Source organism: Larus michahellis, chromosome 19 (genome assembly GCF_964199755.1).
Source record: "Larus michahellis chromosome 19, bLarMic1.1, whole genome shotgun sequence".
Lineage (NCBI taxonomy): Eukaryota > Metazoa > Chordata > Aves > Charadriiformes > Laridae > Larus > Larus michahellis.
The window spans coordinates 2,947,999-2,963,219 of record NC_133914.1 but is presented as its reverse complement, the minus strand read 5'-3'; the positions used below and the strand labels follow the sequence as shown (position 1 = coordinate 2,963,219).

At 59.2% G+C, this 15,221-nt stretch overlaps 1 protein-coding gene across 6 annotated transcripts in view; it reads left to right on the top strand.

Annotated features, from left to right (window-relative positions):
* The window catches only part of FHL3 (four and a half LIM domains 3), a 28,828-nt gene extending 18,762 nt beyond the window's left edge, over nt 1-10,066 (top strand). For 2 of the 6 annotated variants that reach the window (XM_074562725.1, XM_074562720.1), the window contains exons 2-6: nt 5,350-5,534; nt 5,614-5,788; nt 6,395-6,564; nt 6,746-6,932; nt 8,179-10,066. In XM_074562725.1, the coding sequence (XP_074418826.1) occupies nt 5,379-5,534; nt 5,614-5,788; nt 6,395-6,564; nt 6,746-6,932; nt 8,179-8,330 (840 nt within the window). In that variant the 5' untranslated portion in view covers nt 5,350-5,378 and the 3' untranslated portion in view covers nt 8,331-10,066. Of the gene's footprint in view, nt 1-2,407; nt 2,578-3,519; nt 3,632-5,349; nt 5,535-5,613; nt 5,789-6,394; nt 6,565-6,745; nt 6,933-8,178 lie in introns of those variants that run through there. The other 4 variants (XM_074562724.1, XM_074562721.1, XM_074562723.1 and 1 more) reach the window with 3 other exon arrangements.
* The last annotated feature ends 5,155 nt before the right edge of the window (nt 10,067-15,221 follow it).

Genomic DNA, 15,221 nt, shown 5'->3' with positions numbered 1-15,221 from the left:
GCATATGGTCTCTCTAAGGTTTGTCGGCCTTCCTGGGAGACCTGGCCAATCATTTATGGTAATTCGAAAGTTTAATTTAAACTTTAAAACCAAAAAAAATTGTTGCTGCTTTCCCGATCTTCTGAGCGTATCTGGACCAGGCGTGGTGTCTCAGTCAGGGCTGCGCAAACAGCGCGGTGTTTCCCGCCAGGCACCGCTGGGCGGGCTGTGGGCCGACATCAGGTGAAATTTTTCTCGATCTTAGGGCAAGATCAGACATTTGTGGGACAGTCGTGCTTTTAGCAATTATCTTGATCTATATGCAGAGCTGTCAGGAGGGAGTCCGTGCGATGTGGTTTTGCACTTTGAATGGTGGGCACCTCAGAGATCCCGTCTGAACATTAGGAAATCCTCAATTTGCCATTCTAAGACTGTAAAAATTGCGCAACAACCTAGGTATGCCTTGTGATTTGTCAGATGCTTTAACAGTTTCTGCCACTTCTTCCTCTGAAAGTCCTGGGAAGCTGCCTATCTTGCTGAGCAAGGATGAGTCTAACAGCACTGATTTCACTGGAAAGGCAGGGTGTTTCCTCACAGCTGTGCCAGCCGTTTTGCTGAGCGTGTTGCGGATCCCGGAGCAGCCCGTGACAGCTCTGGGCAGGAGGTTGCTCTGCCCGTGCCTGGGGAAATGACTGCGGTGCAGCCTCCTCAGCAGAGCTCGGGACCTGCGGTGCGTAAGCACAGCATCCCAGGGGTGCCGGTGGGGCTGTGTGGCCGTACCCCCCCGCTGATTCATCTGCCTCCTGCTGCCTCCTCCCTCGAGGCCGACTGCAGGAGCCAAATCTTCCCTACGTGTTGGAGAAATGACCTGCGGCGTCCTCCCGTTGTGCTGGCGATGGGGAGGTGCCGGGTGAGGTCCATGGCCGTGCTGAGGGTCCCTGCCAGGACTCAGCTCCTCTGTGCCGGAGCCCCCCCCCGGAGCAGCCCCTCGTACTATGGTTTGCGAGCTGCCCCGAGGTGGGGAGGCTGCGGCTGGAGGCAGCTCGGAGATCCGAGGGCAGGACGCGACTCCGTGGTGCGGCACCGCTCCCGGGGGTGCGCGGTCTGGCGGGGGCACCCTGATGAAACGCTTGGCACCTCTCTGGGAGCTGCCTCCAGCCGAAAGCGGGGTCTCCTCCAACAGCAGATGGGGGATGCTGTTCCCAGCGCCCCAGGTCTACAGCCCCGCGCGTGGGTCTGGCAGCAGCGTGAGGGAGCGCGGGGAACCCCGGCGGCCCCCCGGAGAGCTGGTCCCCTCCATCCCCAGAGAGCCGGGGCTGGCCGTGCCACCCCTGCCCGGGGTGCGCAGTGGCCCTGGGCGGATCCGCAGGAGCCGTGTCGGGAAACGTGGACTGAAAACGTTCCCAGCCTAATGGAGGGGGCTGGAGCTGCTCCTCGGAGCAAGCAGATGGTTTCCCTTTTAGGGCCGGTGGCAGGCAGAAACAATTTCACGCAGATTCCAGGACCCATAATGGTTCTGGAAAGCCAACAGGAACAGAAAGCGTTCTTCTCCTCTCCTGACCTTGGAGCGCGTTGAGGACCGTCTTCCAAAGCCGTGTCCCTGGATGGTTTCATCCTTACATGGGGAGCGCTGGCCTGTCCCAGCGAGGTTGTGCTTTCCCTTTGGCATCTCTAGGTGTGAGCTGCGCCTGCACGAGCAGTTCCCTGCTCAGAGCAGCCCAGGGGAGACACGAATAGGCAGGAACCTGACAGCCAAAGGCAGGTCTGTTCCTGTGTCCTGGGCAGATTAAATGTTTCCCTAGGAATAGCCTTATGGGTTGCTCTGGGATCACTGCGGAGCAGCTGGTTGTGACCCGACAACGAGCAACAAACTGGTGTGAAGTTACGCAGGGTTATAGGCTCACCATATACGTGAGGCCTCTGCTGAAGGAGTTCATTGTAGCAGGAATCGTTTCAAAAGGCTGGTTAAACTCTGAAGCGATTGCATGCAGGAGAACGCCTGGCCCTGGACAGCCTGTACTGGCTCCTTTGCATAACAGGTCCCCAGTTTATCGACACTAAAATTAATGCAATAATCTCCTGGGGCTGTTGCTAAGCCATCTGCTGTGTTGCTGCGGACAATGACACCGGGGTGGTGTTAGGTGCATGTTACTCTCTAATTAGAAAGTGGGCTCTGTGGTGCGTCCTTGACAAATCGCTGACCTTTCTCATACGTGAAGCTATTCTGAGCTCTGTTCCAGACTGATCAGATTTGCATCCTGGAGCACTTTAAATGTTGTTTGCGAGGGGAGCTCTTGTTCCCAAAGCTGTTTGTTCATGGGCACAGGAGAGGAACTGAACTTCCTTTCCTCCATGAGCACAACTATATCTGTCAAAGGGGAAGGGTAGGCAGCTGGCAGGCATATATCTGTTATTTATTTTTGCCCTCAGACAGCCAGCGAGACAGCTGAGAGAACACCCCACATCCAGCTCCACCGTCCCCGCGTACGGGGCCCTGCTCCAGCCGACCTTGTCCCACAGGGACCGCGGCCATCGGGCAATGGGCAAACCAACCCCCTCTTTGCAACTGGAATCCCATCATTTTAGGGCAACGCCTTGGTTAGTATTTGAAAGCGATACTTACATCAGCCTAGCACGCAGCTAATGTTTACAGGGTGGTGCAGACTGCAAGGTATGAGCACATGCTAATTAGCACGCATAGTGATTGCCTATATTGTGCCTTCTACATCTGAGCCTCAATTAAAGTGCGGTTTTTTTAATGCATTTTAGAACTCCACCTCTTTTCTTCACGAATGGAGACAATTTCCAGGTTCCTCATTACAGTCACAATAAGAATTGTGGGCTTTTGTGCTGTTCCTTTCACTCTCTTTCTGTTGTCTCACCTTCCTCTTCTCCGTGACTCGGTCTCCGGCAGTGCCGTCTCCTCGGGGGCGAAGACGCAGGGTTTGCTTTGGCGTTGCGTAGGGCTTTGGCACCCCTGCCCTGCGCTGCGTCTGAGACCGGAACAAAGAGAGCAAAGGGCTTATCTAATACAAATAACCCTGAGCAAACTTCCTGGGCCTGTTCTTTTTTTCTGTGGAAGAGGCAGCGCAGAGTCTGATCCCGTGGGCTCCCGTCGCAGTCTCGGCCACATGAGGCTCCCAGGAGTTGCTCTGCTGGCGTCGGGCATCTGCCAGCACGACAAGACCGGGCTGTCCCTGCTTTTGGCTTTGAGAACCAGGGCTCACAGAGGGACAGTGTCAAGGTCAGGCATAACAGTGCTTGGGAGGACGAGTCCCTGTCACTGGTAAAACCCAAGGCTTCTCCATTCAAGTTGTTTTTCCTTCCCTTGCGTTTTCTGATGTCCTCTGACCCCATATTACAGACCACAGAGATAAAGCGCAGCCCATTGAGCAAACATGGCAGCTCCTGGCTCCGGCGGCTCCCAGGGTAGGAGTGCTCATTAGAGGCCCTTTTATTACAGACACACCTTGGAAAGTTCCCTTCGACAGGGCTGGGAGGAGGAGGAGGGTTAGTAATTTGATTTTCATTCTTTGCCAGAGGAAAAGGTCCCGGGTGGCTTCAGGGAGCGAAGGCGAGTGGGGCCGAGGAGGTGGCGGTGGCTGAGAAGCGCCAGGAGCCGTCGGGGTTGCGGGAGCCGCTGCGTGGCCGGGTGAGCACTCGGGGGGTGCCCCGGAGGGGGGGTGCTGGGGGTCAGCCCAGGCTGTGGCAGAGCAGGGGCAGACTGAACCGGCAGCAGTCCGGTTCGGCACGCCAGCACCCCTCCGGCTCCGCCATGCGAACTCTCCCAGTGCCCCATCTCCAGTAACAGACTGGGAGTTGCCCGGCGCGGGCTGCCTTGTTCCATGGGCAGCTGCTGCTGGGGCTCTGGGGGACGGGCTCGGCGCGGCAGTGGCCCAAAGCCCCCACGGGTGGCAGGCACACGCTGTGGCGCTGCTGCCGCCACCGCAGTCCCCCGCAGCAGCCTGCCATGCTGCAGGGCACGGAGCGGTCAGCGGAGCAGAACATGGCCGGGGCAGCAGCTGGGTAACGAGAGCGTCTGAAAAGGGACTTTGTTCCCCCTCTGTTGGTCACGTAGCCATGTGGGAACACTAGATTTATTCACCGGCAGCCCTATCGGCACATACCAGGCTTGACAACAGCTGGGAGCTGTGCGGTTCGACCAAGAATAGCCCTGGGGAGCTCGCTGCCATGAGTCAGAGCTGTCTGGATCGGCTCCTGTCCCGGAGGGAGCCGCTGCTGCCGGGGAGCCCGTGGGGAGGAGGCGCGGGGGCTGGCGGTGAGCTCCCGGCACCACGAAATGCCAAACTGCAGATTGAGCCAGAATAGCTCTTTCTGAAGTGGGTGGGTTCCCGAAGAAAAGTGCAGCGTGCGGCGCTCTGCAGCTGACTGCTCAGATGTAATTCCCTGGGCTTGTCTACACTTGATAGCAACCTGTAATAAAGAAGGGTGTGATTTTGCAAGTGGAAAACTCCATATTTAGGAATAACCAGGTTAAACCAAACAGAAGGAAGATGCTTTTGTTCTGGAGTCAGTGCTCCAAAGAAAGCGAAATAGTTCCACAAACCTCTTGTCTGAGAGGGAGACAAGAGGCAACGAGAGATGTCTGATCTCCTGCGTGCAAAACCCAACACCTCTGTTGCTTGTAAAACTCCCGCCCTCCCCAACACTTTCTCCCTGAAGAGTGTTTGTAGTTGGAGCAATATGTGTAAAACGGTTTGCTGGGATGTGGTTCTGTAGCCGGGCACGGTGTGGGGTACCCCATTTCTGCTTCCCTGGGGAGCAGCTGCTTTAAGGTTCTGGAGAAGTTGCGGAGTTTGAAAGGCTGACGGCCCCATCGGGCAGAGCATCGGCTCACGGGCCGTCAGCGGGGATCTTGCTGGTGGTGCTGGTGGCTGAGCGCGGGTCTCTGCTTGGTAGGCAGATCTCCCTCGAGGCGGCTGGCTCTCTGACGTGGCAGTGGATGTGCACCCAGCGGGTGCCTGCTCCTGTTCTCAGTGCCAAATCAAAGCTTCCCAGGAAAGCAAATTCTCTCTTTTGGTCATTGTTTACACTTTGCTTCCCAGCAAGGAGGCAGGCAGCGAGAAGCTCGACTGCACGTGTACATTCTCTGAGCGGTGCCCGAGCTGTTGAACTGGAGCACAAACCCGCAGCGAGGTTCGTGCCAGGCCCCGACTGTGTGCAGGCTTTTTTGGAAGTGCGTACGGCCACGGGGCAGTTGCCGCAGCTCGGGTCTGTGTCCTCTCCTGACAGCAGCCGTTTGCCGGCTCAGGGATTCGGGTCCTTGCCCTCTGGAGGTGGCAGGGCTGTGCGGGGACATCTCAGGCAGCGTAAGCCGATGCTGACCCAGCATCTCCACTGGTCTCTTAGCAGGTGAAGGAGCCCCTCAGACTGGCACCATGACGGAGTGCTTTGACTGCGACAACTGCAAGGAGTCCTTGTACGGGCGCAAGTACATCCAGATGGACAATGGCCCGTACTGCATCCCCTGCTACGACGCCCACTTTGCCAACACCTGCGATGAGTGCAAAGAGCTGATCGGCCACGACTGCAGAGTGAGTATGGGGCCCTGCGGCCGGGCAGGGCGCTTCCCTGGGGCCATCGGTCCCTCCTCACCTCGGCTGTCCTCCCCAGGAGCTGTACTACGAGGACCGCCATTACCACGAGCACTGCTTCCGTTGCTTCCGCTGTGACCGCTCCCTGGCCGACGAGCCGTTCACCTGCCAAGGCGAGGAGCTGCTGTGCAATGACTGCTACTGCAGCGAGTTCTCCTCCAAGTGCGTTGCCTGCGAGAAGACGGTCATGCCAGGTAGGAGCAGGCAGACTCGAGCGCTGCGGTTTTTTCCTGGTCCCGGCGGCATCAGCCAGGGCTGCAGGGTCCAACACCAGGGCAGCAAGGAAGAGAGTGGAATTTCTGCTCTCCTGCCGCACTCTCACGGCACGGAGTGGGGCGGGCACTTTGTCTGACAAGACAGCGGGATCCTGTGCTGTGGTCACCGCAGCAGCCCCGTCCATCTGTTCCCCTTTTTCATGGGGAAGTGAGCCAGGGAGGAGATAACAAAGGGTTTCCTGGGCATTTTCTGGTGTGTGCTGACGAGAAGAGAAGGAATGACTCAAGATGTGTGATCATCCCTGGAGATGGCCTGAGGCAAAGGAGTGTCTTTGCTTGGCCATTCTGGCACCATCTTCAGGTGCAGGTTACAAATGGGTTACAACAGGCGTCTCTGCTGTGGGCTGTGTGCGGGTCTGAGGGCATGTTCCCACAGCCCCCCCTTGGTGGTGGGGTGGGCCCGGAGCCTCCCCGCTCCAGCTGTTGCCATGGGGAGGGCAGGCAGAGAGCGGGGTGTGCAGGACCGCGGTTCATCCCACACAGCCTCCCGCAGCTCCCTCCTTCACTGAACGGCTCTCTCTGCAGGATCCCGTAAGCTGGAGTACAACGGACAAACCTGGCACGAGCATTGCTTCATATGCAGCAGCTGCCAGCAGCCCATCGGGTCACGATCCTTCATCCCAGACAATAAGGATTATTACTGTGTCCCCTGTTACGAGAGCAAGTTTGCTCCTCGCTGCACTCGTTGCAAAAAGGTATGTCTGACCCCACAGCCCGCAGCCCCCGCGTTCTCTGATCCAGGGCCACGTTCCCCACTCCGGCCTGAGCCCCGCCAGAGATGGGTTCAGGCGCCACCACCCCGGCTGGCTGCTGGTCCTGCGCTGCGGCCTGTTCGCCCGTGTCCCTGTGTCACCAGTGTGCGCTCTCTTCCCGCAGACCCTCACCAAGGGAGGAGTGACTTACCGGGATGAGCCGTGGCACAAGGAGTGTTTTGTCTGCACGGGCTGCAAGACCCCCCTGGCTGGGCAGCAGTTCACCTCCCAGGACGACAACCCCTACTGCATCAAGTGCTTTGGGAACCTCTATGCCAAGAAGTGCAGCGCCTGCACGAAGCCCATCACAGGTGAGCAGAACGGCCCCGGTTACGGGGCGCTTCCGCAGAGCAGGCCATGACCTGCCTGCCCTGTTGGCGCACACGCGGTGACTGCTCTGGGTGAAGCTGCGCTCTCGGGTGCACGTGTGACCCAGGCCCGTAGGATGCTCATACACATGGCCACCACGCAGCCTTGCTCAGGTGTCTCCAGGCACTTCAGGCCTCCCCGGGACAAATGCTAGGGAGTACAAGGTGCCCTCAGGCACATCCCCCCAAAACTGCAGCTGCTTTCCAAGGAGCCCCCCAGGAGAGGGGATCTCTCTGCTGCAGTGGCCCTAGGGCCACTCGTGTCCCTTCATCTGCGTCTTTCAAAGTGGCGAACTGTGCCCTGTGGGAGGATTTCCCTCTGCCCAGGGGTAAAGGCTCCCAAAGTGACCCCTCACAGTGTGGTCTTGTGTCTCAAGCTTGCCTTGTTGGAGGCTAGTTGCCACGTCCTGTGTAAAGATTGCTCTCAGAGAAAGCCAGAGACTTCCAGCCGTAGCTGGAGCAGCAACTGCTGCAGGGAGTCTGGACCTGCAGTACCCTCCTAAGACAGGGGAAGCAGAGGGTCCTCTTCTGCAGAAACCCCTGAGAGGGTCTGGCCTCCTTCCTGTCCTCCCCCTCTTGACCTTTCCCTTTGCAACTCCCGTCTCTTGCAAAGCCGTGAATCAGCTGGTGACTCAGAGGATGACTCCAGCTGAGGACAGGGCAGCTCCTGGGCACCCCGCTTCCCGTCTGGTCCTTATCAGTTTGTCGCAGTCCTGGGGAGAAGGGGGTCACAGCCCACAAGTCCGAGCGCTGCGGGCAGAGGAAGGAAGCTGCCTGCGGAGCCTCTGCAGGAGCCTGGGACAGGGCTGGTGGCAGGAGGGCTCTTCCCAGGACTTCCCTCGCGCTGTCCTTGGAAGGAGCTGCTCCAGGCAGTGCTGCCAGGAGCTCCCCGCAGCCCCCTCCCTTGCTGTGACAGCTCTGCTGTCCGCTCCTCTGGGGGGAGAAAATGGTGATTCTGGCCTGAGGATCTCAACCCTGCAAAATCTGGTGTGAAATCATTTTGGTTCTCTCATCCCCCAGGAGTCGAGATCCACGTTTCAGATGTATTCAGTATGGGGAGGTGTTTGGGTGCCCCAGTGCAGCGAATGAGGATCTGACTCAGAGATGAACAGTCCAAGCCTCGGTCTGTGCGGGAAGCTCGTCCCGGTTTCTCCAGGGGTTCTAACACTGCGCTCTGTCCCTCCCGTAGGCTTTGGCGGTGGTAAATACGTCTCCTTTGAGGACCGTCACTGGCACCATAATTGCTTTAACTGCGCCCGCTGCAACACCTCGCTGGTCGGGAAAGGCTTCATCCCTGACAACGATGAGATCCTGTGCCGCGACTGCAGCAGCGACCTATGAGCCTCCAAGGACACCGTGGGGCAGGGGCTTTCTCTATTCTTCAGGGTCTTTGTGCCAGATACCCCAACAACATGTCAGGGGCAGGGCACAAGGCACAGGAGATGGGGGCTGACCCCGAACCACGGTGTGTTCAGGGGGTTCCTGTGCCCCTCTCTGAAGGCTAGAGTACGCTGTGCTATGGCTCTGTGCAGAGTCAAAGCTAAATAAAGTTGAGAAAGGAGCTTCAAGACCCCCCCATTATTTACTCTTTCCTTTTGCTTCCTGTCTGACCAGGCATGAGCTGAGCCCAGGGCCCTGGCAAAGGGCAGCAGCGGCAGCTTCAGCGATGGGCTGCTGGATCTGCGCGCTGGCAGCATGTATTCGCTCCCCCTGGCACAGTGCTGACTTTTCTCTTTCCCCCCTGTTGCTTCCCTTGCTCTGTGTGACATAAGGCAGCAGCTCCTGTCCATGCGGCTTGGCCGTGCTGGCCTGCGCTGTGGGTGGCTTTGCAGCACAGCCTTTCTGTACGCGTGGCTGGCGACCCGGGCATGGAGGGTGCTCTCTGCCCAGCTTGGGACGTTTTGGGGACACCAAGCTGGAGTGTGGCCAGGAGAAGAGCGTGTGTGCTGCCAGATGGGATCAGCCTCCGGAGTTCTGTAGCCACCTCACCGTTTGTGGGCCAGAGTCTTTTGCTCTGCCCATCTGCATGGAGGTGCTGTCGCTCAGGTGTGGATGAGGAGCTCAAATCACTCGCAGGTACGGGGCGTTCTGCCCCCACCACCTCCCTGCCCTGTTCCCCGCCATCCGTGCCATGATCTGCCGTGTCTGAGCTGGAGGGTATTGACCCGCTGCTGGTCCCCCCCTGAGACGCGCCTGGCTGAGCCCTGGAGAAGGGCGTGCTGACGGCTGAGAGCACCCAGGGCTTTATTCCTGCTCCATCCCTCTCATGGGGATCCGTGGGATGGGGATTGCCTCGCTGAGCCCAGCTGCCAGCAGCGCAGGTGACACCGCAGACCCATTAATGCGGGGAGGGGACCTTCCCGCAGGCTGTGGCTGCTGGGAGCACTGGAGGGGGGGGCGTCCACAGGAGCACGGGGCTTGGGGCATCCACAACCTGCTCCTGCCAGGGCTGAGCATCCCCCTGCCCCGGCGGCAGCTCCCACAGCCACACTCATCCCTCGCTGTGTCCCAAACGAGAAGCAAAGGTGGCACCTGGGCTGCCCTGAGGAGGGGCTTTGCATCTCCCAAGTCCCTGCGTTGGCCCTAACTGTGCCAAATAGGACATCGTGAGCCATCCCAGGCTCAGGCAAGGGCTGGCGCGATGGGACGCTCAGTGGCTGCCTTGTCCCTACATCCCTCCTGCTTCTGTCTTGCTGGGGCACCGATGCTGACCCTGCTTCCCTGCTTAGACAGCCATGTGCTTTTCTGAAAGCATCTTCTTGTGGGTTATTTTTTTCTTCCTTTTGTACTCTTTTGTCATGAATATCCCATTTTGTAACCAACTGCAGGATGAAGGGGCTAGCCCCCCCCCCCGCCCCCCCCAGGCTTCACTTAGGAACAGAAAATGTTATGCATGTTGAAGTGTTATTAACTCTGTATGCAGATCCTTGTTGAATCCTCGTTTGAAAGCTTTGATGCAGGCAAATCAGAGTTTGTGTGTTTGCTATTCTGAGGAGCTTGGAGCAGTTTCTAGAAGGAAGTGTCCTAAACCTCCTGTGTATTTCCTACGGCTTTATATAATAAACCGTTTTAGTGACGCTCGCTCTCATGTGTTTCTCGAACAGCAGGTGCAGGGCAGAGCACTGTGTGAAGCGGTGCTGTGGCTCCTGTGCTCAGCCCTGTCCTCATCCCTCACCCTGTCCTGCGTTTGGGCGATCCCCCAGTGCTCGTGCCTCCCCAAACCACACGCCCGGCATCAGCTGTGCCAGTCCCGAGGGTTATGGCTGAGGAACAGCAGCTCCTTCTTCCTGCTGTGGGGCTGCGGCGAGTTCCTGGTGCCGGGGCTGCCTGTCCGTGCCTGCTGTCTGTCCGGGCAGGCTGCTCCGCAGGACGGGCCTGAGCAGGACTTGGATGATGTCGGGCACGATGACTCGGCCGGTGCCGGGCGCGATGCCCCGGGGCTGGCTGTCGGTGGGGTTGGGCTCGGCAGACGCCGGGATGCTGCACGGCTGCAGGAGCTGGTCTGGATCGCTGCGGTACCGAGTCGTATCGTTGTATCCCACCGTGCAGATGCTTCCTTTTCCCCCCCCGCGGCGCGTGCTCTCTGCTCCGCACACGTAGGCTCTCCGGAGGATGTTTGGTGGGGAAGTTGCTGTCGTCTCCAGCCGGGGTGACAGTGGTCTCCCTCCTCCTGGCAGCCTTCCCCGAAGCGGTGCATGCTCACTACTCACTTTTTATCAGCTGGGGAGCCATTTATTCCCCTAACATCTGAAACTGTTTTCCACAGATTCCTTTACATTTACTAACAGCTGCCACGGCTTCCTCTGGCTCCGGCACTGTGCTGCCTTCCCCTGCGGGCGCTGCTCCGGCAGCGGCACCGGCACAGCCCCGGCGGGATCATGGCTCTGTGCGAGGCACTCCTGGCTCCTTCAAAGGCTCCTGCTCTGGCAGCTAACGGGGCTTTTAAAGTCAGGTTTTTGTTGCTGTTGCTGCCCTGTGACCTGCGCCGGGCTCTGGTTTTGCTGCCGCTCAGCCTCAAGGGCAGGCGAGGAGCTCCAGCCCAGGAGGTTCCCAGCCGAGCCTGTCCTCCAGCTGGAGCACCACAACCCCTTGTTTCTGCATCGCTGTTTCCAGGGATTAACCACAAAAGGTTTCTGTACAAAGGGCCCCCGGGCTCCTCTTTCACTCAGCCTCAAGAGCCTCACGTTTTTAGCCAAAAAAGGAAATGACCCAGCTGCATGGAGCACTGGAACATCTGGATTTTATCCCTGTCATGAATGGGTCATGGCTGTGCGTGGCCCAGAGCCTGATTTACGGGAGGGGGAGGGTGATGTCATGCACAAACATCCCCCGAGACTCCCAGAGCGCAGATCTAAAACACTCATGAAAATATTATTAAGCGCAGGCGAACCGCGACGGGGGGGAGGGTGTGGGGTGAGGTGGGAGCAGGGAAACGCGCTGGGAGCCCAGGGCGGCACTGGGGGTGCAGAAAGAGCCCCCGGCGTTAACCAAACGTGCCTGAGCTGCGCTTCCCAGCACTGCCCGCCGGAGTCTCAGCCTGCTGGGAGCTCACTTGGACCAGGGGCTGCACTGATGGGCAGAGCCAGGTCTGAGCCGCTGCCGGCCCTGACGAGGTGTCCCAAAAGGCCTCCCTGCACTGGGCCAGGGCGAGTGCTGGAGCAAGAGCAAGGGCCCTGCTGCAGGGGCTCAGCTGGGATGGGGATGGGAACAAGGACAGGGACGTGATGCTCCCTGGTGTGTGGAAGAGCCTCATGTCATGGCCCAGGGCACCAGTGGTGGCGATGGCGGCTCGCTGCGGGCCGTGCAGTGGTGCCCGTGCTGGGCACGTGCCGGCCGTCTGCTCCCTCCCCAGGAGACAGACATGGCTGCTCCTGGCTCCGGCTCACCGCGGCAGCGGTTTTGCTTCCCAGAGGTTTGTTCTCTTTCCAGCTGGGTTTTCCCCCGGGGGGAGCTGAGCCGCTGATGTACCAGGGACAGTCCGGGTGGCAGTGACATGTGCTGGTGTCCCAGAGCTGGCGGGAGCTGCACGGCCAGGAGTGAGCTCTACCTGCTCCTGCCTGCGGCTGGGCAGGAGGGAAGGGCTAATTCCAGCTCCCAGCTGCCTGCTGGCGTTTGCCGCTTTTCCAGTTGTGGCTGCACACAGGTTCAGACAGCGTGTCAGGTTACCGTGCCGGTAATGCCTTGTCTGAGCTCCCCAAACCGAGCACGGACCTGCCTTGGCTGCTCTTGCATCCCTCCAGGTGACCGGTCAGGAGGCTGCGCTGGTGATGGGTGAAGCTGGAGGCTCAGGCTTGGCCCCACGGTGGTAAGGGGCAGGTCCCAGGGCTGGTGTTAAAGGGTGAATAGCTCTCCTTTGTCTCTAGTGCTGGGAGGTAGGGATGTGGGTTTAGCCAGGCTGAACCCTGTGGGCATCCTGTGAATACTCCCCCAGGTCTTTTTTGTTTTCCCTTTGTCTCCACCCTGCCAGGGTAGCGCCTGATGAAGGTCCCAGGGAGGTGGGGAAGGAGCAGTAGCTCAGCTCAGGTAGGTTTGCTCCCATCATCCCACCTTTCGTTCCAGGAAAACTGTGCCGTGTCCCTCCCTGGCCTGTCCTGCAGCCCTGAGCACGAAGGTGGCTGTTGCGGCACATGGCACTGAGGGGCTGCGGGGGCTGCGCTGCTGCCCGGGATGGACCAGCACCCCCCGGCACAACCTCCTCCCCCGGAGCAAACCTGCCCCGGGTGCACTGCCGTTCCTGGGGCGAGGAGGAGGGAAGCCACGCAGGGGCTGGTCTTGTCCCACCTCAACCCTCCCAATGCCAACAGCCCAAAATAAAGAGGCCATGTGGACATTGCTAGATTTCGACTCCTTCCCATTCCAGGGATGAAGTTTCATGCAACGGGAAATGGAAGAACACTAAGTTCAGAATCTTATCTCCATTTTTATTTTTAGACAGGCATTCATGAGGAAGAAATGACGTACTTTGGGGCAGCCTGTAGTGCAAGAGAGCAATTAAAGACAATGTTCTTACCTTTGGTATCACTCTCTCCTCAGTGAATCGGCTGTTCCTGGGGCAGGATCATGTTTGTCTGCCATAATTAAGCCAAATTTTTTTGTTGTTTTTGCTTTTGGCTTAAAGTAATTTATCGTGCATGGTAGAAAAATATGAATAATATATTTGTGAGTTAAAATTTAATTATAGCTTTGCGTTTGGCAAAGTAGGGGCAAAGCACTGGCATGATCTCTCCTTGGCATTTAGGGTGGATCTGAAGAAGGCAATTAAAATCCAAGTGAAAGTGGAAGGTTGCAGCCACAGTTTCTGTGGGAGGACTTCCACCGGGATGGTGTCACTCAAGCGCAGTCATGTTATGAAAGCCTGTCAGGCAGCGAACGTCTGCGCTCCCCAGGTACCAAGGGCACCAGCTCCGACCCGTGAGAGCAGAGCGAGGGCTGCGCACCAGATCCTACGCGTTGATTTCTTTCAGGTCTGTTCCAGTTCGGACTCTGATTCATGGCCCTGTGATGCTGCTGCAGCCTGTCAGCTGCCGGCCGCTGGCACCCCACCTGCCTGGCATGGGGAGGGCTTTCTCCCCGGCCACGGGGGCTCGTAGCCAGGTGGGGGCACAGCGCCGACTGTGGGGCCGGGGGCTCTGCCAGGGTGGCTGTGATGAGCTGAGGTGACAGGGACACCCGGCGCTGCCCTGCCTGGGCATTCCCTGCCTGCCCTGCGCTCAGCCCTCCCCTCGAGCCCAGCCGCAGGAGGAGATTTGACAAGCCGAGGGACATGGATGACAATTGCGTCTGGGCTAAGCGATCATGCCCGTGAGACCCCATCTCTCCAGTTTCCCGGGCCTCCAGAGTTTTTGCAGGAAGACAAGGTGGAGGCAGGCTTGCCAGCAGCACAGAGTCACCGCACGCCTCTGCCTTGGCTCTCGGCGCCCAGCGCTGTGTGGGCTGGACATCGGAGCTGCCCCCCAGCCCCGGGCAAGCCCCAGGGAGCCGTGCTCCTGAAAGGGCAGGCCAGCCGGCCGGGGAGCTGCCTGCAGGCTGCCTTCCCTTCCAGATGGGTCCTGGAACGTGCGGCATGGATGTTTACCTAAGCAAGCTTGCAATAATTTTGATAAGGTTAATTAAAGCCATGACATTTTCTAAGTACTTCTTCCTGTTTTCTCTGTCCGCCCTGTGTGTCCGGCAGCAATGGGGTGGTCAGCGCGTGGGTGCGCGGCAAAGGGGGCTGCGGGCTGGGGTGCTGTCTGCACGCTCTGTGTCCGCACCGGGGGATGAGCAGGTTTTGGAGCGGTTGCCCGTGGTCAGGACGTCAGCACGTGAGCTACCAGTCGCGTGCTGTGCCGAGTGTGCGGGAGATGCCAAGGCTGTGCGAAAGCGTGTGCAGTTGCGTTTTTGCACGCATAATACTAGGGAAGGCAGCCACGCTGGCAGTGTTTGAACGGGACTTTTGGGTACCTCTTTAGCTTTCCCCGGCTCCGTTCCACCTCTTCCACCTTCTGGCAGGGCCCAGCCTCCCCCCACCCCACGGGACCGCTCAGCCGCAGACCTGGGGGTGGCTTCATGAGAGCTGGGGATGGCTTCACGCTGTAAGGACTCCAGGGAGACCTTATAGCATCCCTCCAGTGCATGAAGGGGGCTCCAGGAAAGCTGGGGAGGGGCTGTTTGCAAGGGCCTGTAGCGACAGGACGAGGGCCAATGGTTTAAACTAGAGCAGGGCAGGTTCAGATCAGACATGAGGAAGAAGTTCTGTACACTGAGGGTGGTGAGACACTGGCCCAGGTTGCCCAGAGAGGGGGTGGAGGCCCCATCCCTGGAGACATTCAAGGCCAGGCTGGATGAGGCTCTGAGCAGCCTGATCTAGTTACAGATGTCCCTGCTGACTGCAGGGGGTTGGACGAGATGGCCTTTAGAGGGCCCTTCCAACCCAACACAGTCTGTGATTCTGTGATTCACAACGGGCTCCTGTGCTTAACTCTGACCCCTCCGCTGCTGGAGAAAGGTCTCTGTGCCCTCAAGGCTGGGGTCGGGGCTGAGCCCAACCCCAAAGGCAGCGACGGGGAGGCCGGCTGCTGCCCAACCGCCCCCGGGCCTCGCCGGAGGGGACCCGCCGGCCTGAACGGCTCCGGGCCGCAGGGGCACGGCCGGGCTGGGCCCGCCTCCCACCGGCGGCCCCGAGGCGACGGAGACCGCTCCGCCCCCGGCTCCGGGCCCGGCCCCGCCCCGCCGCGCTCCGCCCCCGGGCCG